The sequence below is a fragment of the Chiloscyllium punctatum genome, chromosome 5 (genome assembly GCF_047496795.1).
Source record: "Chiloscyllium punctatum isolate Juve2018m chromosome 5, sChiPun1.3, whole genome shotgun sequence".
Lineage (NCBI taxonomy): Eukaryota > Metazoa > Chordata > Chondrichthyes > Orectolobiformes > Hemiscylliidae > Chiloscyllium > Chiloscyllium punctatum.
In genome coordinates this window covers 21236889-21264320 of record NC_092743.1, presented here as the reverse complement: position 1 = coordinate 21264320, position 27432 = coordinate 21236889, and the positions used below count along the sequence as shown (strand labels likewise).

At 38.7% G+C, this 27432-nt stretch overlaps 1 protein-coding gene across 23 annotated transcripts in view; it reads left to right on the top strand.

Moving 5' to 3' along the window:
- The window catches only part of LOC140476938 (focal adhesion kinase 1), a 556498-nt gene that overhangs the window by 471799 nt on the left and 57267 nt on the right, over window positions 1-27432 (top strand). For all 23 annotated transcript variants that reach the window (XM_072569910.1, XM_072569911.1, XM_072569912.1 and 20 more), the window contains one exon: window positions 25202-25313. In XM_072569910.1, the coding sequence (XP_072426011.1) occupies window positions 25202-25313 (112 nt within the window). The remainder of the gene's footprint in view (window positions 1-25201; window positions 25314-27432) is intronic.

Genomic DNA, 27432 nt, shown 5'->3' with positions numbered 1-27432 from the left:
GCTTACCAGATTTTTTTTTGCCATCAGCTTATATCATGCAGCAGTGCTGAAAAGCTTTAACTTCCTTGGAAGCATTTTTCAAGTGAGACATTTACTTCTCCAATGACAACATAAAGATTCCCAAAACAACTTCACTGAAATCTAAATTGGTTAATTTAGTTTGCATTGCTTTTCTCGACCTGTGGAATTTTGTTTAAAATGCTGATAATGCAGTGGAAGCGTAAAGTGAAGCAACTTTTCGATAAGCATGAAGCACAGTTCACCAACTCTAAGTAAGTAATTTATTAACATATCTAGATCAGACTATGTAGCATTGTTCAGTCATATTTGTGACCTAAAATGCTTTTAAAAATGTTTTCTTAAAAAACAAAATTGCTGCATTGATTTGAGAAACTTGCTAACTGAGTAGAAATGTTGCTATGTGTGCTTAAAACTAGACATTAAGCTTAATTCAGCAGGTAGGATATGTGGGTAAAGATTTGTGTTTTATTTTTTGGAATCAAGTAGGTTTTTTTTAGTATTTTTGCAAGATATTTGTCTCTTCCTGTTGAGGAAATACCACAGATTTGCATGTAGTGTCATCAAAAGTGTTATGATTGTCAAGTTTGAGGAGTAAAGGTAATCTATTGAAGGGAAAAATCAGAGCTTAAAGATTGGATAATTCAATTTAATTTTTTTGACTAAGTGAAACTTTACATCTTCAAAGCTGTGCTGATTTTACAGTACATTGCATTTTAGTATTTGTGCAAAAAGTGCAAATTGATCTAATTTGAAATAGCTGAATATTTAGATTTTGCCTTAAATTTTCCCTTAATTTTGTCTTGATGAAAACCCCAGTATAGTTGTCCCCCCCACACCCGTGGGGTATACATTCCTGACCTACCTCAGATGCCAAAACCGCAGATACGAGTGAACCCATTCATTGAAATGGGAAATTTACCTCCCCGGCAGCCCCCTGGTTCCTGGTTCTGGACTGTTTGAACTGCGAGTAACTGGACCCCCGGATACGGTGGTCTCCCTGTAATTCAACACCTAATCTCCTCATTTCCCTCAGCTGGTCTCTTGCAGACTCCATTACAAACTTCACAACCCCATAACCTCATTTCTCCTTTCCCGCCTTGCATCTCACTCATTTTCTGATGCTGAAAATTGAGCATTGTATTTTGTGGCTTAGAGGTAGTGCATTACAGGTTCATCTATAACGCGATGGTTGCAGTCTTATGCAACCCTGCATTATAGAAAAATGGCATCTTAGAAACAGCGCTTATTGTGTTGGCAGTATAATCGCGTTACAGGCAACATGCATTTTAAAAGTTTGCGCTTTAGAAACAGTATCTTCAATTTGTCAATCACGTTACAGCGAATTCGTGTAAATGACACACAAATTGTAGCAAAACAGCCTGTATTGTGAAGTCTGGCTACACTTGTGATGTCTCTTCCTTAAGATGAAGGATACTACTGTCAAGCAACATTCTATTTATTATTCTACTTGATTAATAAAGCTTTCTCAGTGAGAGCTGGGTTCTCCAAATATAGTGAAGTTTCATGTTCAGACTCAAAATCCCCTTATTAAGAATTCAAGTATTTAAAGGTTCTGCCTGAAATATACTGCGGTCATTGTTTCAGAATAATTATCCTAAATTGCGTAAGGGTGCTATTTAATTATCTTGTGAGATAAATTCTAGAAGATTTAATGCAATACAAACACAGAGTCCTCTTAGCACGCTTACTGATCATTTTTGCAGCAATAATGTAAATGAGCAAGTAAATTTCTGATCAAATTAAATGTTTTGATAAGGCAGCTGATTGTTTTAGTTGAATTAACTAATTTTACAGCTTAATTTTGAAATGGCTCACTTATTTAAATAAATAGTGACTTGATAAATCAATTGTATCATTCAGGAATACATCTCTGTGTTGATATATTGCTGATTTTGGCCATGGTAAGTTGCCAGTAGCAGCAATATCATTTGCAGAGCACTGTTGAAAGGAGACTCGTGCAAAGCAGATATCAGATATCTGACAGTATATTGTCTATTGCTGCCATACTTTAAGCTAAGATTTGACACTGAGCGTTTTATTGTGTGACATGTAATTTGGGTGGATAGTTATTTGCAAGCACCATTTGACATCCCAGTTGAAAAGAAAATTGATTGGATAAAGTCGGACATTTTTGTTGCTGAATATGGAATCTAAACCCCAATGTCTCTCTTGTCCCATTAGATTTGGTGATCTTTATTCTGTGTCAAGGTTACCATGAAGTTATTACAAGCATAGAAATTAGAAGCAGAAGTAGACAATTTGGCTCCTCATAGTTGATCTGGTTATGGACTTATTCACATTCCTGTCTACCCCCATTGCCGTTTGACTCCATTATTAGTGAAGAATCTACCTCTGCCTTAAAATTATTCAGTGATTTCATGTCTACCATTCTTTGGAAGGCACTGTTCCAGTGGCACTCAACCATCTGAGAGAACCAAAAGTCGTCCTCATCTCTATCTTAAATTGGCAGTCCTTTAATAAATAGTGTGCCTTAATTCTTCACTCATCCCTAATGAGGACATCCTGCTAACTTATTTGAAATTTTTGAAATTTTTCTAATGAAATTATATTTTAAATGAGTAAACATTGCAAATTGTAAGTGTTTTTAAGATTTTCTCAATATCTTTCATAACAAACAGAAACAAGAGTAGATCATGTAGGCTGTTGAGCCTACTCCACTGTTCAGTATGATTATGGCTGATTTGCTGCCTTAATTCCATTTTGCCAATAACTTTTGATTACCTGTGAGATTATTCAAGCCTTGAATATATTCAAAAATGGAAAATTCAAAAAATTCGCAATCCTGTCATCTCCTCCTTTACTGATAGGCCCTTTATCCTGAAGTTATGCTTTAAACTCCCCAATAAAAGAAACAACCTCTATGTCTGCCATGTTGTGGCCCTTCAGAATTTTGAATCTTTCAGTTGGATCATATGTCACATAAACTCAAGATATTATAGACCCAATTTAGTCAGCCACTCATTATAAGATGATTTTCTCATCCTCAGCACCAATCTAGCAAACCCTAGTAAATTGTAGAACTCAAATACAAGTATATCTTTCTTTAAGTATGAATACCGTAACTGTGTACAGTATTCCAGATGTGGTTTCTCCAATGCCTTGTACATTGTAACAAAATTTTCTTATTTCTGCAATTCATTCTCCTTGCAATCAGGGCCAACATGCCATTTCCTTTGCCAACAGCTTCCTGTATCTGCCTGCTAACTTTTTCTTGATGAATGCACCCAAGTTCTCTGAACATTAACATTTCTATGTTCTACAACTGTTCTGGCAAGGAAGGCAGTGGTCTCAGGGTATTGCCGCAGGGCTAGTAATATAGAGATTCAGGTAATGTTCTAGGGACTGAGTTCAAATCATGTCAAGTCAGATGGTGGAATTTGAACTGAACTTTTTAAAAAAAAACCTGGAGTTAAGAATCTAATGATGACTGTGAAATTATTGTTGGTTGTCAGGAAAAACCTATCTGATTCACTAATGTCCTGTAGGAAAGGAAACTGCCATCTTTCCTGATCTGGACTACATATCACTTCAGACCACAGCAATGTGGTTGACTTTTAAATGTTAGGGATGAGCAATAAATGTTGGCTGAGCCAGCAATGCCTATATACTGTGAATTTTCAAAAAAACTTTTAAAATATTCTCTTTATTTTCAATTCTTATTTCCAAAGTAAATAACTTCTCGCTTCTCCCCATCATACCCTGATGCCCACTTATTTAGGTTGTCTATATCTCTTGCTGGTCTTTTTGTTGTTCTTTGACAACTTACATTACCAATTAGCTTTTTATTGTTAACACACTTAGATATATTGCTATCTATTTCTTCAATTACATGATTAATATAATCTGTAATGAGTTGAGACCCTTGTGGCACTCCGCTAGTTGTAATCTGCCAACTTGAAATTGTCGCATTTAACTTGTACTCCCCGCTTCTTGTTCTTTAGCAGTTCTTTATCTATGCCCATACTTCATGAGCATTCATCTTGTGTATTAATGTTTTGTGTGGCATAACGAATTCCCTTTAGGAATCAAAATTAATTGGATTTACAAGCTTCCCTTTACCTACCCTACAATTTATATCCTCAAAAAATTCTGTTTTATAAAACCATGTTTTCTCTCTCGTCATACAATTTAGACAACTTATCATGACAGTCCTTTAAGATTGAAAATGATTTTCCTCCATTCCATTGTTGTGGGTCTTGAGGTAACTAAATGGCCCAGTACAGGATCCACAAACCCTGCTATAGATGGGACGGGTGTGTTTCCTGAAGGGGGTGGTTTTGATGCTTGGAGTTATGCATGTTTCTTCAACTATTGGTGCTTGGCCTCCGCCTGGGCCTGTTGGAGATGCTCAAAATTGTTGGCACCTTCACAGATGCTTCTCCAATTTAAATGGTTATGGGCTGGAAATTGCCATGAGTCCCAGTGACATCTTCATGATGTCTCAAAATATTTTTGAAGTGTACAATTATACGGAGGAAAATATGGCAGCTGTTTTGCACTGAACAGGTTTCCACAAGAGGCAATGTGATAATGCTCAAGTAATTTTTATTGGGGATACAGATTGAGGGATAAGCTCTTTGCTTTTTGTGATAGCACCATACATCTTTTATGTCTTGTTGCAAGGTTTTGGTTCAACCTGTCATCATAAAGACAGCACCTGTATCTACGCAGTACTACACAGAAATATCTGTCTGGATTTTTATGGGTCACATAGATTAAATTTCTCTGGTAGTTGAATATCATAAAGGGGTGATGTTGGGATAGATGTCTTTATATTTTCAAAACTTTTGAGCTGTGTTAATGTAAACTGTCATGATCTGGAGATGCTGGTGTTGGACAGGAGTGTGCAAAGTTAAAAGTCACACAACACCAGGTTATAGTCCAACAGGTTTATTGGGAAGCAATAGCTTTTGGAGAAGCGCTCTGAAAGCTGTTGCTTCCAAATAAACCTGTTGGACTATAACTTGGTGTTGTGTGATTTTTAACAATGTAAATTGTGATATTCTATTTTATCTTGTTTTATTTAGTGTAATGAACTTCCACTTTAGTTAAAACCAAATCTGTGGCACAGAATAGTTGTGTTTCAGTGAATGAAATGAAATTTTCTCATTAAATGAAAAAATGCTGTCAAGTCAAATCTATTCCGGAATCTGACTTGGAATCCGGTAATAAGATCAGCTGGGATCATAACAACACAACACATACTTAGTTTGAATCTACTATATGGTCTTATGGTCGCATTAACTGTGCGACTTCAACCAAATACACTTTCCCAGTTAATTATATTAGACTGAATCCCAGCAAGTAAGCATTTCGGTATACATCAAAGTTGGAATTAAATTAAATAGATTGGATATAAAATACTGGTACATTTGTCTACTAATGTAAAATTAAAAAGAAACAGCATTGCCATTTGAAGGAGATCTCAGTTGCAGTTTCTTTTGTACCATTTTTGTTGTGTAGTTTCCATGTGGGCAAAGTTAAATGATGCATATTAAAATAGTCCCTATTTTAAGTATACTTGTATCCTCAAGCAAATCTAATTTTTAAAATTCTAATTTAAATGTTAGAACTTAGCTGTCAATTAACAGCCATGATGTAATTTATCATATTTCTGTACAGAGGAATGATTCCCTTTATTAGTTTTATTTTATATTATATGAAATCATCTTATCCTTGTCTTAGAGTCATAGATATGTACACCATGGAAACAGACCCTTCGGTCCAACCTGTCCATGCCGACCAGATATCCCAACCCAATCTAGTCCCACCTGCCAGCACCCGGCCCATATCACTCCAAACCCTTCCTATTTTTATACCCATCCAAATGCCTCTTAAATGCTGCAATTGTACCAGCCTCCACCACTTCCTCTGGCCTCGTTCCAAACATGTAGCACCCTCTGTGTGAAAAGGTTGCCCCTTAGGTCTCTTTTATATCTTTCCCCTCTCACCCTAAACCTATGCCCTCTAGTTCTAGACTCTCCGATCCCAAGGAAAAGACTTTTCCTATTTACTCTATCCATGCCCCGCATAATTTTGTAAACCTCTATAAGGTCACCCCTCAGCCTCCGACGCTCCAGGGAAAACAGCCCCAGCCTGTTCAGGCACTCCCTGTAGCTCAAATCCTCCAACCCTGGCAACATCCTTGTAAATCTTTTCTGAATCCTTTCAAGTTTTACAACATCTTTCCGATAGGAAGGAGACCAGAATTGCATGCAATATTCCAACAGTGGCCTAACCAATGTCCTGTACAGCGCAACATGACCTCCCAACTCCTGTACTCAATACTCTGACCAATAAAGGAAAACATACCAAACACCACCTTCACTATCCTATCTACCTGCGACTCCACTTTCAAGGAGCTATGAACCTGCACTCCAAGGTCTCTTTGTTCAGCAACACTCCCTAGGACCTTACCATTAAGTGTATAAGTCCTACTAAGATTTGCTTTCCCAAAATGCAGCACCCCGCATTTATCTGAATTTAATTCCATCTGCCACTTCTCAGCCCATTGGCCCATCTGGTCCAGATCCTGTTGTAATCTGAGGTAACCCTCTTTGCTGTCCACTACACCTCCAATTTTGGTGTCATCTGCAAACTTACTAACTGTACCTCTTATGTAAATGTCAAAATGTAGAGGACCCAGCACCGATCCTTGTGGCACTCTACTGCTAACAGGTCTCCAGTCTGAAAAACAACCCTCCAGCACCATCCTCTGTCTTCTACCTTTGAGCCAGTTCTGTATCCAAATGGCTAGTTCTCCCTGTAGTCCATGAGATCTAATCTTGCTAATCAGTCTCCCACGGGGAACGTTGTTGAACACCTTACTGAAGCCCATATAGGTCTCATTTACTGCTCTGCCCTCATCAATCTTCTTTGTTGCTTCTTAAAAAAACTCAATCAAGTTTGTGAGACATGATTTCCTACGCACAAAGCCATGTTGACTATCCCTAATCAGTCCTTGCCTTTCCAAATACATGTACATCCTACCCCTCAGGATTTCTTCCAACAACTTGCCCATCACTGAGGTCAGGCTCACCAGTCTATAGTTCCCTGGCTTCTCTTTACCGCCCTTATTAAACAGTGGCACCACGTTTGCCAACCTCCAGTCTTCTGGTACCTCACCTGTGACTATCAATGATACAAATATCTCAGCAAGAGGCCCAGCAATCACTTCTTTGGCTTCCCAAAGAGTTCTCTGGTACACCTGATCAGGTCCTGGGCATTTATCCACCTTTATGCGTTTCAAGACATCTGGCACTTCTCCTCTGTAATCCGGACATTTTGTAAAATGTCACCATCTGTTTCCCTACAGTCTATATCTTCCATATCCTTTTCCACAATAAATACAGATGCAAAATATTCATTTAGTATCTCCCCCATTTTCTGTGGCTCCACACAAAGGCCTTGCTGATCTCTGAGGGGCCCTATTCTCTCCCTAGTTACCCTTTTGTCCTTAATATATTTGTAAAATCCCTTTGGATTCTCCTTAATTCTATTTGCCAAAACTGTCTCATGTCCCCATTTTGCCCTCCTGATTCCCCTCTTAAGTATACTCCTATTTCTTTTTACTCTTCTAAGGATTCACTCGATCTATCCTGTCTATACTTGACATATGCTTCCTTCTTTTTCTTAACCAAATCCTCAATTTCTTTAGTCATCCAGCATTCCCTATACCTACCAGCCTTCCCTTTCACCCTGACAAGAATATACTTTCCCTGGATTTTTGTTATCTCATTTCTGAAGGCTTCCCATTTCCCAGCCGTCCCTTTACCCGCGAACATCTGCCTCCAATCAGCTTTCAAAAGTTCTTGCCTAATACCGTCAAAATTGGCCTCCTTCCAATTTAGAACTTCAACTTTTCGATCTGGTCTATCCTTTTCTGTCACTATTTTAAAATGAATAGAATTATGGTCGCTGGCCCCAAAGTGCTCCCCCACTGACACCTCAGTCACCTGCCCTGCCTTATTTCCCAAGAATAGGTCAAGTTTTGCTCCTTCTCTGTTAGGTACATCCACATACTGAATCAGAAAACTGTCTTGTACACACTTAAGAAATTCCTCTCCATCTAAACCTTTAACACTATGGCAGTCCCAGTCGATGTTTGGAAAGTTAAAATCCCCTACCATAACTACCCTATTATTCTTACAGATAGCTGAGATCTCCTTACAAGTTTGTTTCTCAATTTCCCTCTGACTATTGGGGGTCTTTAATATAATCCCAATAAGTGATCATCCCTTTCTTACTTCTCAGTTCCACTCAGATACCTTCCCTGGATGTATTTCCGGGAATATCCTCCCTCAGCACAGCTGTAATGCTATCCCTTACCAAAAATGCCACTCCCCCTCCTCTCTTGCCTCCCTTTCTATCCTTCCTGTAGCATTTGTATCCTGGAACATTAAGCTGCTAGTCCTGCCCATCCCTGAGCCATGTTTCTGTAATTGCTATGATAGCCCAGTCCCATGTTCCTAACCATGCCCTGAGTTCATCTGCCTTCCCTGTTAGGCTCCTTGCATTGAAATAAATGCAGTTTAATTTATTAGTCCTGCCTGCCCTGACTGTTGGTTTGACTCACTTCTGTTCTCAGCTGTACCTGTCTCAGATCGATCCCTTTCCTCACTATCTCCCTGGGTCCCACCTCCCACCAACACCACCCCCCAACCCCCGGCCAACCTGAAATCCTCCTAAGCAGTTCTAGCAAATTTCCCTGCCAGTATATTAGTCCCGTACCAATTTAGGTGCAATCCGTCCTTCTTGTACAGGTCACTTCTACCCCAAAAGAGATTCCAATGATCCAAAAATGTGAATCCTTTTTAAATAATTTTTTAAATCAATTTATTTTGAATACATTTTCCTGTGTCTGTCTACATTTTCATGTATCATAAGTTGCCTTGGAAAATTATTACTCAGAGGATTACACAAAATCTACCCTGTTTTGTCATCACTCAGCTTGGTCAGAATAACTAGTCTCTACTTATCTTACATTGCTTCGTCTTTGCGAACTTTACCCCTCCTTTAGCTTTATTCTCTATGTTGACTCCTCTCACCGACTCAAATTGAACGCTACACAAAATCCTCCACTTCAAAGGTCAAAAATCATCAATAAGCTTCTGTTCATTTGTTTATGACCTTCACCATGATGTGGCAGGACAGTAGAAGGCTTAGAGGGATCTTGGGGCGCTCGTCCGTAGATTCCTGAAGGCAGCAGGTTAATAGATAATTAAGAAGACACTTGCCCTTGTCAGGTAGGTTAAAACAATGACTGCAGATGCTGGAAACCAGATTCTGGATTAGAGTGGTGCTGGAAAAGCACAACAGTTCAGGTAGCATCCGAGGAGCAGGAAAAGGGCCTATCTTCTGTAGTATATGACTCTATGATCATTTACATTTGCCGGTGTTTAACACATATTAGAACAGTCCCACCATATATATCTTGCTTTTGCAATCACATTCACCAAAAGTTAATTGATTAGCAACAAAAACAAACCTTACTAGTACTTACCTGAGTTTAGATCTTATTTGCTACTACTTTAGTATCCTAGTAAACCTTGCATCTCTGTACTTAAATATTCTATCAATATTTGGAATAAGTGACTGAGCTGAGGATGTTAAACATTGACCATGAGCTTGTGTCAGATTGTCCAATTTGTTTAAACAAATATTCATGGCGAGCAGTATTTGTTCAAACCTGCGCATGGCACGTAGACAAGCTACATCACTTTAACGTGATCTACTTGCAGAGATTACTCAGAATTAGATAACAAAACAGTGCTGCTAATACCAATATTCTTTCCCTGACTATCATGCCTAGTGACCACACACTGCTGAAGAAGATTTGGATAAAATGCACAGAATAAGTTGCCAAAAGAAAAACACTTCCACAGCAAACTAGTTTGATTTGTTTGGAAAAGTAGGGCTGGGGTGGGCGGAAAGACAGGTGACATTCACATGTTGGCGATAAAATGTGCACTTCAAGGACACCCTTAAATCTAACTGAACAGTTTCAACACTACCACTGACACTTGGGAGCACCTCACACAAGGTGGTCTATTTAGTGCAGCCTCAGTAAATCCAAACCCTTTTTATCAACAGAACAGTCACACGAGACAATGGGAAACGAAAGCTTCAATAACATCTCCTCAGTACCAAGATTACTTGCCCAAACTGCACCAGATCTTTTCATTCTCAATATCCCAATATTCTGACAGCCCAATATTAGAAAATGTACGTTTTACATTGCTCTTTGGTAACTTCCATTTGAAGCCCCTGAAGTATATCTTTCACACTGATATAGGAGCAAATTACTGTGGATGCTGGAATCTGTACTGAAAACAACAAACTGGAGATCACAGCATATCAGGCAGCATACTTACAGAGAGAGAGAGAGAGCAAGCCAACGTTTAGATATCTAGGTGACTCTTCATTGGAGCTGAAGTGGTGTGGAGGGAACAGCATTAATGCAGTAGGTTAGGGGGTAGTGGTGAGGTATAGAGTGCTGGTGGAAGAACATGTTGATTAAGTGATCAGAATGTGAGAATGGCAGAACAATGGTGTGTCCACCTGCCAGATTTGAAAGCACACACTGATGTTATATGCTCAAAATTGCAATTTTTTTTAATAGTTTCTGAATTGGTTTTGAAATGAATTTCTCAGTTCAACATTTTTGCTTAATTATCATTATTTGATAGAATGTTGAACATAAGATTGTAAGGAATAAGAGTGAGTCGTTCAGCCCCTCTGCCGCTCCTGTATTCAATAGGAACATGGCTGATCTAACACTCCTCAAGTCCACTTTTCAGCCCTTTTCCCATGAGCATGAACATTGTACAAATGTGACTTTTCCCATTAATGCACTGGCAGTGACTCCCATCAATCTTAAGGTGAGAAATGTGTGTGGGAATGTTGTTTCATCCACAACTTGAGGCTTAAAGGCTGAAATAGTGCCATGGTGTACTGTCACTTCCTGTTTGCATTCCTGCAGTTTTTTGTTAAGAGTTTAGATGCTCCATATTCTCCATCATCAAAGTAAGATGTGAAACGACTCATTGTCCTGCAGTTTAGGAGCATCTTTCCCATTCTGATCAATTAAAGCTTGGACTGTTAGCACACAAATGAAAAACTCATCTCAACTTCAGGAGATAGAAGGCTTGGTGTCGTGATGCAATGATAACAACCTCTCTCAATGCTGGCAAAACATTGACTTCAGGAAGAAAGGAGGAGGACACACCCTCAACTATATCAACGGAGCTGTAGTGATAGGAATTGGTGGACCTCATTAACCATGTGTTCCTTGATTGGATTTGTTAACCTGGGCCAGTCAGGAAAGTCCTGGCTGACCAATATTGACTGGAGATTTAGAATCTCCTCAGTTAGGGGAATGACTCACCAGTGTACTGTGCACAAGTAAATAAAGGGTCACTTGGTGATGAGACACCAGCCTCCGACAGTTATTTCAGAGCTGAAGTGAAGAGGGTCGAGAGTGTCAAGTTCGTCTGAGTGATGATAGCTGACAACCTGTCCTGGACTTCCCATGTAGATACGACAGTCAAGAGGGCACAATAATGCCTCTTCTTCAGGCGGCTTAGGATATTCAACATGTCATAAGGACCCTCACCAGCTTTTACAGATGCATCATCGAAAGCATACTATCCCAGTGTTTAGTGGCCTCGTACAGCAACTGCTCTGCCCAGGAGCATAAGAAACTACAGAAGGTTGTGTAAACAGCCCAGGCCAGCACGGATGCCAACCTCATCCATGGACTCCATTTATACTTCTTGCCACCACCATCAAACCCCCCGCAGCCCCCCCAACCGGTAAGACTCTCCTCCTCCCTCCTTTGTGAGGCAGAAGGTACAGAAACTTGAACACATGCACCAGCAGGTTCAAGAATAGCTTCTTCCCTGCTATTATTAGAGCAATGAATAGAGTTTCTAACTTCAAATCATGTTGATCTTGCTTTGTACATCTCCTGTGCAATTGTAATCTGTATGCCTCAGTCTTTCTAAACACCCTATGATCTGTATGTTCTTTGCTATGATCTGCCCATTTTTCACTGTGCTTAGGTACATGTGATGACAATATGTCAAATCATAACAGTAGCATGGTACAGAATTATAGGGAATTTCAATATCTTGCAACACCTGTCTACACTGCAAATAGTTGAGGTGTCAATGTTTAGATAAGATGTTAAATCCAGGCTCTGTCTTTGCTGTCAAGTGCCCTGGAAAATCCCACGGTGTTATTTAAAGAGCAAGGTTTATGATAGCCTGACTGGCATTCATCCCTCCAGCCACTACTTGAAGTAGACAATTAGCTTAACTATTAATTGACCATAAAACATAGGAGCAGAAATTAGGCCATTCAGTCCATTGGGTCTGTTCTTCCATTCAATCATGGCAGATATGTTTCACAATGCCATTCGCCCACTTGCTCCCTGTTACCCTTAATTCCCTTGATACACAAGAACCTATCTATCTCAGCCTTAAATATATTCAGTGACCTGGCCTCCGCAGCCTTCTATGGCAATGAATTCCATAGATTCACCACTCTCTGGCTGAAGAAGTTTCTCCTTATCTTCATTCTAAAAATTCTTTCCTTTACTCTAAGGCTGTGCCCTTGGGTCCTAGTCTCTCCAACCAGTGGAAACATCTTTCTTACACTTACTCTGTCCAGGTCATTCAGTATTCTGTATGTTTCAATTAGATTCCCCCTCATCCTTCTAACTCCATCAAGTATAGACCCAGAGTTCTCAAATGTTCCTCATATATTATGTTTTAATTCCTGGGACCATTCTTGTGATCTTCCTCTCATGCTCCAGGGCCAGTACAACCTTCCTGAGATACAGGGCCCAAAACTACACACAATATTCCAAACATGATCTGACCACATTAAGATGTAAAAATCAAATATCAATAGCATTTCACCTATAATTTGTCTAATGTTGTAATAGTGACTAAACATCAAAATTACATCATCTGATTGTGATGTCCTGAGACCGTGAAAGGTCTCATATTATTGATTTTCCTTTCTAGATGGCCAGTGATTTAAATAATGGACACGTTAATCCTCTTTCACCTGCTATTGTTTCAGGTTTAGGTAAAATTCAATATTTTATGGTACAATTCATAATATAACTTGTGTCCTTGCTAATTCAGATAACAGATACTCAACACATGTTTTTAAAAAACCATTAATTAATAATTCTTCAGATCCTAATTTTTTTTAAGTGGGCTCTGAGCATCAATAGAATAACTAGCATGTATTACCCATCCCAAACCGCCTGGACTAGCTGGTGAACAGCCTTATTGGTTTGCTAAATCATTTCAGAGGGCTGTTAACTGACTGTGGTCACATATGGCCTGATTAAGTTTGTGCAACAGACTTCCTTTCCTCAAGGCCATTAGTTAACCAGATGAGTGTTTAAGAAAATCTAGCAATCTTCTGCTTGCCATTGCTTATGCTCCTTTAAATAAGTAAAATATGCTTTAACTAGTTAACAGAATTTAAATTCCCCCAGCTGCCATGGTGGGGTTTGAACTGTGTTACTGGATCATTAGTCCAAGTTTTGAATTACTGTGTCTTCGCTGTGACTACTAGACCACTATGTCCAGTCTGCCTCCAACTTGCTTCACTCTCAAGGCAAGACTGAGAATGTGTAAGCAAGTGCCAATCAATGCTGGAAGTTCTCTCATATGCTAGCCTCTAAGTTATTTTCATTTGTGTATTTGGACTGCTTGTCATTAGGGACGAACTGAGCATTGACCTTAAAGGCCAAGGCTATATTGAGCACAGTTTTGTCAAATTTCAAGATTGCATGTCAGGCTAAATAAATTGGCAAATTATTTTAAAGTGCAACCTCTACTTGGCTCATTGGAAAGAAGGAACTCAGTGAAACAAATGTGACTCTGTTTCATAGTTATTCCTAATGCATGCAGAATAATTTGTTGTTCGTGAGGCCCCAGTGCTTTGCCTGGTAGTGAGCATGAGCCAGAGTATAAAATTGATGGATTGTGAAATTGCCTGTAATTATTGGTTATGTAACCAGGAGTATTAACTTTTAGTTTCTGTGACACAGAACTGCATGACTTTCTCACAAATTATTTGTCACTCTTACTTAAGCAATAAAAACTAGATTGCTATCAGCCATACAACAGCATGTTTATATGCTTGTGAGTGAAATTAAAACTGCAAAGAGCTCTCTTAATGACTCCATAGATAAAACAAAGATGAAAATAGGAAATTTGACAAAAAATTAATCTTGGGGAATTGAGAGTGAATCTAGGGAAGGAAAATGGTGGAGAACACTGGCAGAAAAAGAGAAAGAACAGTGATATATTTAAAATGGTAATCAGTAGAGTTCCAGAGAAAAGTGTTCCTCTAAAAATGAAACAAGAACAAACCAGCCACTATGGACAAATAAACAAATAAAAACAGAAAGCGCAAGAGAAACTCAGCAACTCAGGCGGCATGTATGGAGACAGAAACAGAGTTAACATTTCAAGTCAGATATCACCCTCCTTCATAAAGAATCCATGAAAGTAGACAGGCGCAACAAGCAATTGGCAAGCCAAATGTGTGTTTTTCTTCATTGCCAGAGGATTTGAATTTAGAAGTAGGGATGTCTTACTGCAGTTATACCAGGCATTGGTGAGTCCACATCTGGAGTATTGCATGCAGTTCTGCTTCCCTTATCTCAGAAGGTATGTACATGCATTGAGGGAATGTAGTATGGGTTCACTGCGCTGATGATGGGGGTGACAGAACTTTCCTATGAGGAGAGATTGGTGAGACCATGCCTGTATTTGATCAAGTTTAGAAGGATGAGAGGGGGTCTGGTTGAAATGGATGAAGTTCTAATAGGTTGGGAGTTTAGAACCACAGATCACTGTCTCAGAATATAGGGTAGACTGTTTAGGACTGAGATGAGGAAACCTTCTTCACTCGAAGAGTAGTGAACCTGTGGAATTCTCTACTGCAGAAGACTGTAGATACCAATGACTGAATGTATTCAAGAAAGAGATTGATACATGTTTAGATATTAAAGGCATCAAATGATTTGGTGAGAAAGCATGAATATTGTATTGAGATAGAGGATTAGCCATGGTCATATTAAATGGCAAAGTAGGCTTAAAGAACTGAATACGACGTTTCAGCCATAAGCCCTCCTTCAGGAGGCCTTCCTCTTATGCCCGAAACGTCGATTCTCCTGCTCCTCGGATGTTGCCTGGCCTGCTGTTTTTCCAGCACCACATTTTTCAACTCTGGTCTCCAGCATCTGCAGTCCTCACTTTCTCCTCCTTAAAGAACTGAATAGCCTACTCTTGCTGTTAGTTTCAATGCATATAATTAGAGTGGTGGTGGTGGTGGGGGCGGGGGGGTGATATTTCGACAACACAAAGGAAGAATTCAACAAAATAAAGGCAAATGGGCCTATTGGCAAATTAATTTCAGTGTTGTGAGATGGTGTGTTTTGTTGGAATGGAGGTCACACGATGCTTGAATAAGAAGGAATATAAGTTGTGTAATAGAGCAAAAGGATCATAAGGTATGTTTCACAAATCTCACATTTGTGATTTAAATTAACATGGCCATTAAAAAATTAAACCAAGTACTAGGAATTCATTCCTAAATTGATTGAATTGAAAATTAAAGATATTGAACCTTCATAATGCCATGCTTATGATACTTTTATGATTTTCATATTATACAAAGATTCTAGAGGCAATGGAGAATGGCAAATTAGATTTATCAGAATGTTACCAAAACTGACTGATAAAGTTCACTTATCAGAAAAGGCTAATAGAGGCTGTACAGCTTTCTTCAGGGGAAAAAAAAGACATTGAATGATTGATCTGATGGAGTTCTTTAAGATACTGAAAGTTTTCGAGCAGATGTAAATGGAGAAAATGGTCGCACTGTTCTGATCCTTGTAAAGCTCCAATAAATTTGTTTTTAAATTGCAGCCTTACAATTAATAGTTAAATGGCTGATAGGACGAGATATAACATTTTATGATGTTTCCTGTATCAAACATACTAAAGGCATGGTTGACTAAACATTAATTTTATGGATAACACATTTTAACTTGCAGAACAGAATTTCTAACACAAGCATAAGAAACCTTATCAGCTATAGGTAATATTGTTCTTTAAATAGACATTCCGACTTCTCAGAAACAGTGTAAAATGATTCTTAGCCCCCAAGGATTTATTTCTGGTCTTTACTTGTCCTGGCCTGGAAACTTAACTCTAGAACACACTTTCCTGGTGCCAGTTCTCCTAGAAACTTCCTTTTCTTGCTAAAAATAGGCAAATGTTATTTCTATTATTTCTAGCAATGAATATCTAGTTGATATATTCTTTATAATGGATTGTAACATTTGCAAACTGCTGATGTCAGGCTATAACTATTGTAATTACTTGATTTCCTCCAATTTTCCAATCTAAGGCACTATTGCAGAACTTTTAGAATTTTAAAAGGATGATCACCAGTGCATTCACATCTATGTAGCCATCTTTTCCAAAAGTCTAGGGTGAAAGTCTTCAAGACCCACAGATTTCCCAACTTTCAGTCTTATTAGTTTCTCCAATACTATTATTTCTCTAATAATAATTTATTTCAGTTCTACAAATTCACTAGATCCTTGGATATTGATTATTTCAAGGATACTCTTTGCGTCTTCCTCTGTAAGCACAGACACAAAGTACTTATTAATCTCTGCCATTTCCCTATTTTCTATCATAAAGTCTCATGTCAGATTGTGGATTTCTGGTGGCCATGCAAGCAGCTGCTGTTGCTTTTGCGGCCAACTTGTTCCCTCGGAGTCCGTCATGTCATCTCAGTAAGTCTAACTGCACAGACTGTGAATTGAACCATATAATGCCTGGGTTTGCAATGTTAGACCATCTCACTGTGTATGGTGGGGGGTGGAGGCGGACAATGCATAAACACTTGAGACTTAATCGCAGCTGCTACAAACTGTAGATGGATGTGTTTCAACTGTCCTTGAGGGAGAGTCCTTTAAAAGCAAAATGGAAAGTCCTTATATAAGCACATCAGCATGGGAGGATGATAATGTGGCTTAAGGCAAAGATAGATACATCATCCCGAGTATACCCTTACTGTCAAACCAAATGGCCCCATGCACCTGGGCACTCACTCCAGGACAAGCAGATCTTGAGCACCAGAAATTGTCCACTGTTTTATTGGGAGCACATTTGAGGCTACTGCAGCAAACGGGTGCAGGATTGAATTAGTTTTTAATCATTTTGACTTGATTAAGCAAGTGCAGAGCTAAATTATATTCTATTTAATTATAGTTAGTTGTAAAACTTTGATGAAGAATAGCCATATGGACCAAGTCAAAATTGAGATCATGGATTTATGGTTTAATGGCTACTTTTATGGCTCAAGCTAATGTAAACTTAGGCTAATAAATGTGAGTGAAAAGGCTTTTACTCAAAGACTTGAAAATGGTTTGGTTTGTAATTTAAGAAACGTAACAGACCCATGTATATTCATTTATACGGTTATTTTGAAATTAATTTGTTTCAGGCATCAATAACATGTGGAGTCACACATGATGCTTTCCATTAAAGGCTATTGATGGTAGGTTAAGGAGAAAGCTTAGATGTATAATTGGCGCATTTAAAATGATACTAATTACTATGGATGACGCTACATAGTCCAAGCAGAGACACAAATTAATCTGCTGGCGCCATGTAATAAAATTAGCAAGTTGATGCAAACAAACTGATACGAAAATTGGTGATTTTTCAAAGTGATTGGCAAAGAATGAACAAGAAGACAGTTTGAATGAATATTACTTTTAAAGAAACTGATTAAAAACTAGGCATGGGCAGTTTAGACAGACTGAGATTAATTGTTTCAATGAAATCGCTTCTCATTCTTCTAAATTCCAATTATCTTTCAAAACTAGAATATTTTTAGATTTGCACTGTCAACATTTTCACAGAGAATGGTGCGTATATGGAATAAGCTGCCAGAGGAAGTGGCAGAGGTGCGTATAATTACAATATTTAAAAGACATTTGGGCAGGAACACAAATAGGGAACATTTATAGGGACACAGGCTAAACACAAGCAAATTGGACTGGTTCAGTTTAGGAAACCTGGTCAACATGAACAAGTTGGGCTGAAGGGCCTGTTTCCATGCTGTATGTATCCTTGACTCTATAGCTAATAATTGACTTGGGCCTTACAAATAAGATGAACCCAAAATCCTAAGGGGCAGTGCTGCCTGACACAAGGTCCCCATATGCACAGTTCCCAGGATATGGCTTCACCTGCACACCCATCTCCCTGGCCCTGGTGGCATATGCTGTGGTTCTGAGTCATAGAGACGAGGAACATTCCCAGAAGTTATCCAGAATAAGATGTAATTGATTCTAGGTGTTCATGTTGGCCTTATTGCCTTAGTGCTGGAAGAGGGGAATAGGGTCAGCTAATGTTCCCGCTATTGGTTGTTGGCTCGTTACTAATGCTTGAAAAATGATTGTGCAACTGTGACATGCTCAAACTTGGTTATGATACCCTCATTGGAGAATAAGTTTCACAAAGAACTGGTGGGCGGTCGAATTATCTCGGAAAGTAACTGCTTTTGGGGGAAAAAATGCATTGATGGAAATGCTAACTTGTATTTAAATATCTTGACATTTTTCACATTAATGTATTAAAATAAATTGATTTGGAGATGCTGGTGTTGGACTGGGGTATACAAAGTTAAAACTCACAACAACAAAAATTAGTCTTCCAAATAAACCTGTTGGGCTATAACTTGATGTGTAATTTTTAAATTAAAATAAATTTGCATTGAATTTGATACTAAAATTAAATATTACTACAAACCAACTTAAATGTTTCACTTGTTGTATAATATTACAGGTACATATGTTGATGTATTGTGGAACTCTGGTAATCCTAAAGCCATTTCTTGTTTCAAATGCTGTGTAACTCATTTGCTGCACACGCAATGTGTCGCCACATCATTAAAGAAAATCTTCACCATCACTCATTTTAATTCAGATCAAAGAATGGGCTGTAATGAAACATGGTTGAAAATTTTGAAATTGATATATGCATATTTCTGCCCTTTTTGAATAGCAAAGTAAATCCCAATTCCTTGCGTGCAGGTGCATGTTTTGGTAACTAATTTCCTGTGAGATAAATACAATGCTTCTTTGACATTTAGCATTTATTGTAATTGCATGTTTCTTGGTACGGTGATTGTCATTTTTGAGTTCCAGTAAGCATTAGAGAATGTTATGTAAGTGTGTAGTTTTGGGTAAACTCCATTTGTAACCGGTTGTCTTGAGTTCTGTTTATCACTTGTAATTTGGATAGTTGAATAATTAGCCTAGCAAATTAACATAAATGTGTCATGAAAATTGAATCAGTAGACAGAATGAATGCTGTGAATAGATGAGGCTAACTTAATCATGAAGTCTTTTGCAATCAAAGACTTTGTTATCAAGGAAGAAAATAAGCCATTAAGGCAACAAGACAAGAGACAGCTCTCTAATGCATGCTTAAGTCCTATGTGAACTGGACCCAGCCTTTGTGAGAAAAGACCTAAAATGCTTGAAATGAACAGTCAACTTGGCATGTCCTAATTTATTGAATGAATGGGAGGTTATCAGGATATCACATGACTATGAGTTAATTAATCTCAAAAACTTGAACATTTCTAATACTTATTTTCATCAAAAGAATCTGAGATTTCTTTGTATATGATGAATACACAAGGTGGTTCTTTCTGATGCTGAGGTTTTGAGTTCCCACTCCTCAGGCCTGAGTTTGTAGAAAACCAGCTAATATATTGATTATAAAATGTACTCTGACCTATTCAATATCAATGTGAGCATATTTTAAAAGTTTTTATTTTAAAGTTGTATGGAATATCCATTTGAAGCTCTCAAAGTCTGTTCTCACAGAATCATTGTTTTCGTGTGGTGTTGGTGAGGAGTTCTTTTTCTGTTATGAGTTATTTTAACTCTAAAGTAATAGAAATAGATTTGCTCTAAATCTCATGCCACAGCTTAGATGAAGTTAGAAAATCTGTGTGGGCCGTTTTTGCAATTAACTGATTACTCCTATGTTGTAACACTTACAGCTTAAGATATGGTATTTTGTGTATAAAGACTTTACATAATAAATTTTATCATAATATCAGCCCAAAATAATGCAGGTCATGTAAATCACTTGTTATTTATTATGGAGAAAATTATTACATAGAAACGAAGAAGAGAGGAATAGAAGGAGGCCATGCAGCCTTTTGAGCCTGCTCCGCCATTCATCACAATTATCCAATTCAATTGCCTAATCCTGCTTTCTCCCCATAACCTTTGACCCCATTCATCCCAAGTGCTATATCTAGCCACCTCTTGAAAACATTCAATGTTTTGGTATCAACTACTTTGTGTGGTATTGAATTCAACAGACTCGCCACTCTTTGGGCGAAGAAATGTCTCCTCATCTCCGTCCTAAATGGTCTACCCTGAATCCTCAGACTGTGACCCCTGGTTCTGGACACACCCACCATCAGGGACATCCTCCCTGCATCCACCCTATCTAGTCCTGTTAGAATTTTATAAGTCTCTATGAGATTCCCCCCCCTACTCTTTATCTGAACTCCAGCAAAAACAGCCATAACTCATACGTCAGTCCCGCCATCCCCAGAATCAGTCTAGTAAACCTTCGCTGTACTCCCTTCAGAGCAAGAGCATCCTTCCTCGGAAATGGAGACCTAAACTGCCTCAACAAGGCCCGGTATAACTGCAACAATGCATCCCTGCTCCTGTACTCGAAACCTCTCACAATGAAGGTGAACATACTATTTGTCTTCTTTACCATCTGCTGTCCTTCAGTAACTGGTGCACAAGGACACCCAGGTCTCACTGCACACTCCCCTCTTCCAATTTACAGCCATTCAGTAATCTGACCTCCTATTTTTGTTTCCAAGTGAATAAGCTCACATTTATCCATACTATACTGCATTTGCCATTGATTTGCCCAATCCTCTTACTGTCCAGATAATGCCGAAGGATCTCTGTATCCTCGTCATAATTCACACTCCCACCCAACTTGATATTATCTGCAAACTTCAGGATGTTATATTTTGTTCCCTCGTCCAAATCATTAATAAATATATTGTTAATAGCTGGGATCCCAGCACCGATCTCTGTGGCACCCACTAGTTGCTGCCTGCCAATTTGAAAAGAGCCCATTAATTCCTACTGTGTGTTTCCCCTCTGCTGAACAATTTTCTGTCCCATCTCAATATACATCCCCCAGTCCCATATGCTTTAATCTTGCAAATTAATCTCTTATGTAGGACTTTGTCAAACACTTTCTGAAAGTCCAAATAAACTGCACCAACTGGCTCCCTCTTGACTACTAGTTACATCTTCATGGAATTCAAACACATTTGTCAAGCATGATTTCCTCTTCATAAATCCACACTGACTGTGTCTGATCCTGCCACCACTTTGTAAATACTCCACTATAAAGTCCTTAATAATGGATTTGAGAATTTTCTACCAATATTAGACATACTGTCTATAATTCGCTAGCTTCTCTCTACCTCCCTTTTTGAATATTGGAGTGACAATAGCTACTGTCCAATCTGCAGGGATTGCTCCAGAACCTGTAGAATCCTGGAAGATGATCACCAATGCATCCACTATTTCTAGAGCCACTTCCTTAAGTATTCTGGGATGTAGGTTATTAGGACCTGGGGATTTATCAGTTCTATTAATATTCATAGTACTATTTCTCTACAAATATTGATCTCTCTTAGTTCTTCCCTCTCACTAAATCTTGCATTGTCCAACATTTCTCATACCTGATTTATGTTCTTTTTTTGTGAAGGCTGAACCAAAGTATGTATTCAGTTAGGAGGAGAAAGTGAGGACTGCAGATGCTTGAGATCAGAGCTGAAAATGTGTTGCTGGAAAAGCGCAGCAGGTCAGGCAGCATCCAAGGAGCAGGAGAATCGACGATTCGGGCATAAGCCCTTCTTCAGCAAAGTGTTCATTCCTGAAGAAGGGCTTATGCCTGAAACGTCGATTCTCCTGTTCCTTGGATGCTGCCTGACCTGCGCTTTTCCAGCAACACATTTTCAGCTATGTATTCAGTTACTCATCCTTTTTTTTGTTTGTTATACATTCTCCCATTTCTGTCCGTAGGAGACCTACATTTGTCTTCACCAATCGGTCTTTATGTTCCCTGCAAGCTTACATTTGTATTGTATTTTTCCCTCTTTAATCGATCGCTTGGTCCTTCTTTGCTGAATTCTAAATTCTCATACCTATTATTTTTATTAGCCAATCTGTACGTTACCTTGGATTGAATACTATCTCTAATTTCCTTTGTAAGCCATGGATTGGCCCTCTTACCAATTTTTGGTTTTGTGCCAGACAGGAATGAACAGTTAGCGGAAGTGAGGACTGCAGCTGCTGGAGATCAGAGTCAAGAGTGTGATGCCGGAAAAGCACAGCAGGTCAAGCAGCCTCCGAGGAGCAGGAAAATTGACGTTTCGGGCAAAGCCCTTCATCAGGAAAGTGTTAATTAGAAATGGAGGTCGCCTACAGACAAAAACTGGAGAATGTATAACAGGGGACAAAAAAAATGTCTGAGCAACTGAATACATACTTTGATTCTGTCTTCACAAAAAAGGACACAAATCAGATACCAGAAATGTTGGACAATGCAAGATTTAGTGAGAGGGAAGAACTGAGAGAGATCAATATTTGTAGAGAAATGGTGTTGGGAAAATTGATAGAATTGAATGTGGATAAATCCCCAGGTCCTGATAATCCTGATGAAGAGTTTTTGCCCGAAACTTCGATTTTCCTGCTTCTCGGATGCTGCCTGACCTGCTGTGCTTTTCCAGCACAACGCTCTCTAAGAATAAACAGTCATTGCAGTTAAGGTTGTATTCTGAGTAAAAGAGTCAAAAGTTAAAAAGTTGCTATTCATACAAGTGCTTAAATGGATAAAAGACATCTCAACATATGCTAACGAAAGCAAACTACTGGAAATCTGAAATAAGCATGCTTGGGGAATAGCATCTATGGAGAGAGAAACGGAGTTAACGTTTTGAGTCCGGTATGGTACTTGGTCAAACCTTTGTCACACCAGACTCAAAACGTTAATTCTGTTTCCATTACCTTCACAATATACAAAGACATTCCATTTGCCTTTCCAGCCGCTTGTTGTGCCTGCAGGACCAGGGGTTCCTGTGGTTCGCTACCAAGTGAGCATTCATGGTGTGTCTCCCCTCTGGGAGCAATCCTTTCTCGAACCTCACTGCTCAAACTCGAGCCATTGACTAACCGCACAGAGGCGCCATGTTGGGCTTTACAACTCTGCCCCCTCATCTTTCCCTGCAGATTTTAACTTTTCTTACTGGTTGTTTTTGTACATGTTGTGAGGTCATAGTGTTAAACTCCCTCTTAGCTTTGGTTGGCTTTTTGCAGCATGGGGGTGACCGATCAGTGATCAATTCTGATGTGTGCTGATTTCTGTTGTCCCCAAGGTTTCCCAGTAATGGGATGCCAGACTGAATCATGAATCTTACCTTGATTCCTCGTCTTTTCCAATAAATTTTTTAATATTAACGTTAGTTAGTTATAGAGGAAATATTGAAAGAACAGATCAGTTATAATATTGGTACCCTCCAGGATGTTGTTAGTGCAGTGTTCAATGATTAACTGTGAAGAGGAGATAGGTAGATTCTTTCTTTTTGAAAATGGTCATTGCCTAGCACTTCATGTGCAAATATTATTTGTTACAAATCAGTCCAAGTTTGGATATTGTCTAGGTCTTTTTACATATGGACACAGACTGCTTCATTGTCTAAGGACTCTCAATTGGTGCTGAACATTGTGCAGTGTTCAGAGAGGAGGTATGGTCATTGATGAAGTAGTTAAAGATTATTGGTGTAGGACATTCCAAAGGCGTGAAATAATAACTCTGAAAAGGTTGATTAGAAAATAGCTACCCTGAGCAGCACCAACATCAGTATCCTGGGATTGAGATGATTAACTTCCAACAATTAAAACCATTCAATGACTCCAATCAATGGAGGGATTTCCTCCTAATTGCCATCAACTTTTGTTAAAGATCCTTGTTGCCACATACTAAATGATGATCTGATGCCAGGGATGGTCACTCTTACCTCACTTTGTAAGTTATCATGAAATTTGCTCAGTTATGCATTTGACACAAAGCTAAGCTGCAATGTGTCTTGTGAGGAAGATGCAAAATGTTTTCCAGAGGTTTTGAGTAGGGTTAGTGATTGTGCAGGAACATGACAAATGGAATATAATGTGGAAAGATGTGAGTTTATCCATAGTAGTAGGAAGAGCAGATTGCAAATTATTTCTTAAGTGGTGAGAAATTGGAAAGCATAGACATTCAAAGCAACTTAAGTGTCTGCCAATAAGTAACTGAAGGTTGACATGCAGGTGCACCATGCTATTAGGAAAGCTAACAGAATGTTAGCCTTTACCATGAGAGTCTGAGCACAGGAGTAGTGAGGTCTTTCTTCAATTGTGAAAGAGCTTTGTTAGTCAGCACCTGGAGTGCTGTGGTTCAGGCTTGGTCTCCCAATCGGAGGAAAAATACTACCATAGTGGGAGTGCACTGAGGTTCACTGGACTTGTTTCTAAAATAACAGGATTGAGGGATGATCTTATTGAACCCTACAAAATATTTCAAGGGATAAACAAGTTGGATGCAGATAAGATGTTTCCCCTAGTAGGAGAGTCTATAATTGGTAGACACAAGTTAAAATAAGGGAGGTGCCAATTAGGACTGAGGTGAGAATTTTATTTTATTCAGACGGTGGTGAATCTTCGGAATTCTTTACCCCAGAGGGCTGTGCAAGTTCACCCTATGAATAAGTTTGAAGTGGAGGTTGATGGATATTTGATTACCAGTGGCGTAAAGTGTTATGGCATTGTGTGGGTAAAAGAAATTGAAGTGTTCGATCCGTATTAAATGGTGGAGCAGGCTGAGTGAGTTGATTGACCTATTCCTGGTCCTTTATTCCCAGTTATTAGTCAGTTCACTTTGTTTTCTTGAAGATAAACGAAGCATTATCTTCTTTCTTTCAGTACAATATTGGAAGAAGAGAAAGTGCAACAGGAAGAAAGAGTAAGAATGGAGCAGAGAAGGCAAATCACAGTTTCCTGGGATTCAGGAGGATCAGATGAAGCCCCTCCAAAGGTATCGTGAATATCCAATACACCTAGTTTTCTGGACTATTTAAAACCATCTAATATTCATATCATGCTGATCTGTTGGTGTTTGTTCGATTCACTGCTTGGGATAGTGACAACTTGAATCGCTTTAGGTTATACTAAGATACTAAATAACTTGAATGTTTGCTACAAATATAATTTTTTTTAAAACTGGTAATGTTCATCTGACCTAAGTACAGTAACACATAATAGTTGTAATTATATTTTATTTAGCACTAGTGGAAGAATGCCTTAAAGTATTTGTTTTCAGGCTTGACTGTCATTGGTAGGAAAATCCCAAACGACTTATCTCCAAAGTTTCATTTTATATTTAGGTAGTTTTGCTTTTATGAACTCAATAGCAGCAACAACCTGTATTTATAGAGCACCTCTAAAGTATTAAAACCTCCCAATCACTTTAAATAAGCATTACCAAACAAAATGTGACATTGAGTCACAGAAGGGAAATATTACAACAAATAATAAAATGGTTGGTTCAGTGGATTAGTTTTAAGCAACTTCATTAAAACAGGACAGAAATAGAGATGTGCAGAGGCAATTGGGAGGCAAAAAAAAATCCTAGAACTTGGGACTTAACAGCTGATGACATGCACCTATTAGTAAAGCTGAGAGCCCCTACTTTCTATTGTCTTTCAATGTTCTTGTAATGAAAGTGCATCATCTTACAATTCTCTGCATTGAACCTCATCTGCCACCTGTCTATCCACTCCTCCAACTCACCAATGTTCTTTGGGAGGTCCTTCTCACAAATCTTTCAAGTTTTGTATCATCTTGTTCATCAAGATCCATATCATTAATGTATATCAGGAAGAGCAAGGGTTCCAATATTGACCCCTGAAGAACTCCACTCCAAATTTTCCTCCAGCCTGAAAAATATCAATTGGCTATTACTGTCTGTTTCCTATCACTCAAACAATTTGCCAACCTTCTTATAACGTGACTTAAACTTCCCCTCAAGTATGTTGTATGGGACTGTGTCTAAACCTTAATCCATGTATACTACATCAACAGCATTACCCTCATTCAGCTTTCTAACTGCCTCTTCAAAAATAACTTCAGTAAATTTGCTTTAATCTGCTTTGTGTCTTCAGTAAATTAGTTAAACATGATTTCCACTTTGGAAATCCATGCTGAAATGGTATGGATTGTTCCTGCAGTGTTTTATCAAGTATGTGCTAACTATTAATGAACTCAATTCAAAGCAAATAAGCTAGACTGTCTACTGCAATTTTGAGATACTTCTATAAAGACACAACTTAGTCTTTAAATTAATTTATATTGCCTGGCATTTCCAAAGTGATTATTTAAAATCACAAATCCAAACTGACCAGTGTGTGTGAAGATACAAAGAAGGTTTTTATTTGACAAAGCTAGTTTAACTGCAAGACCATAAGATGTAGAAGCAGAGTTAGGCCATTCAGCGCACCAAATCTGCTTTCCCATTTGATTATGGCTGATATGTTCCTCAACAGCCATTCTCTTTCCTTCCCCCAATAACCCTTCATCCCATTACTAATCAAGAACTGTTCTCTGTTTTAATACACTCGGTTACTTAATGTAGGTTCATACTATGATATACATTAATTATCTGGATCTTGATATACATGGGACCATTTCAAACTTTTCAGAAGGTACAAAACTTGAAAGAATTGTAAATTGTGAGAAGGACAGTGTGGAACTCCCAAAGAACATTGGTGAGTTGGAGGAATGGATAGACAGGTGGCAGATGAGGTTCAATGCAGAGAAGTGTAAGGATGCACTTCAGTTGGAAGAACATTGACAGTAGGGGGTACAATTCTACGTTGTTTTTCTGCAAGCTGTATATAGACAATAGACAATAGGTGCTGGAGTAGGCCATTCAGCCCTTCGAGCCTGCACCGCCATTCAATATGATCATGGCTGATCATTCCGAATCAGTATCCTCTTCCTGCCTTATCTCCATAACCCTTGATTCCACTATCTTTGAGAACTCTATCCAACTCTTTCTTAAATGAATCTAGAGACTGGGCCTCCACTGCCCTCTGGGGCAGAGCATTCCACACAGACACCACACTCTGGGTGAAGAAGTTTCTCCTCATCTCTGT